A 1210-nucleotide genomic window follows, 5' to 3' on the forward strand; every position below is an offset into this window, starting at 1 on the left:
AAGGGCTAAAATTTTTTTCCCTAGGCAACCTCTACCTGTTTGATTTGCTCCCACAGCATCCTTGTAACTGAGGACCCTGAGTGAAATGTGACTTCGACATGATAGGCGGCATTTAAGATCTGAAAGAGAGCACACAAAAGAAAATCAATATGCCCTGAGTAGAGTGGCTATTTTAAAAATGCAATAAATGATATTTACTTCAAGAACACAGTCTGGTCTCCAGGTTCTCAAATTTATTCCTCAAGATATGTGCAGAGTCAATGCAAGTTGATCACCAATTTTGTGTCTATTTGGGCCCGTTTTCTTCATCTTCTTCTTTTTTTTTTAAAGAAATTTTATTGGGGAACATTGTGTTTTTCCAGGACCCATCAGCTCCAAGTCAAGTAGTTATCTTCAGTCTAGTTGTGGAGGGCACAGCTCCGCAGCCCATTTGGGAATTGAACCGGCAACCTTGGTGTTATGAGCCTGCGCTCTAACCACCTGAGCTAACTGGCCGCCCTTTCATCTTCTTCTTGCTTATCGACTTAACAGCAATGTACATACAGTTCACAAGCACCTCCCACAGGCAATGGTCATGTGATAAGAAAAACAAAATTCTAATTGGATCAGCAAAAAGTTGAAAGGGAAATTCTTGGCTAACTTGAAGTTGGGCTTGTGTGTGGATTGTTTCATGCATTACCTGTGACATGGTATCTTAAACATTCTTTGAGTACCTGTTTGAGATTATTACTGGTGATGTGAACTGAGACATCCTGAGACTTCTCTAGGCTCTGCAGACACCGTTCCAGGGTTCCAACAAAGCTCTCACGTAGGTAATCCACAGAGCTGATCAGCTTGTTAGCTACCGCCTGATTCAGCCGGGAGATGATGAGTTCCTGGATCTCTCGGATGCAACATTTGATCTCTCTGGTGCCCACTGGTTCCCCATTGTCAGGGACAATGACATCTATGGAGGCAGAGAAATAAGCTAGTTGGCTGTGAGGATAGGGGCAGGCATACTGAATAAAGGCATCACTCCAGTCAGAGCTAAGGAGCTGCCATGATGACAGCTGCAAAACACATGGCTGGCTGTTGAACTCTGACCTTCAGGATGATCAGGGACCTTATAACCCTCAATTACTTAAGGGAACTAGGAATCCTGAGATGGAACAATTGTGTCTAGAATGAGCCTCCTGATTTTGTTAGCTTTTTGGTCACATTTATAGGAGGG

General features: G+C 43.4%; 1 protein-coding gene across 1 annotated transcript in view; it reads right to left on the bottom strand.

Moving 5' to 3' along the window:
* Positions 1-1210, bottom strand: part of DSTYK (dual serine/threonine and tyrosine protein kinase) — a 34569-nt gene that overhangs the window by 17859 nt on the left and 15500 nt on the right. The window contains exons 3-4 of the mRNA XM_019649619.1: positions 714-946; positions 36-119 (exon numbers count right to left, since the gene is read on the bottom strand). Of these exons, the coding sequence (XP_019505164.1) occupies positions 36-119; positions 714-946 (317 nt within the window). The remainder of the gene's footprint in view (positions 1-35; positions 120-713; positions 947-1210) is intronic.

This window comes from Hipposideros armiger, unplaced genomic scaffold (genome assembly GCF_001890085.2).
Source record: "Hipposideros armiger isolate ML-2016 unplaced genomic scaffold, ASM189008v1 scaffold_134, whole genome shotgun sequence".
In the NCBI taxonomy this organism is placed as follows: domain Eukaryota; kingdom Metazoa; phylum Chordata; class Mammalia; order Chiroptera; family Hipposideridae; genus Hipposideros; species Hipposideros armiger.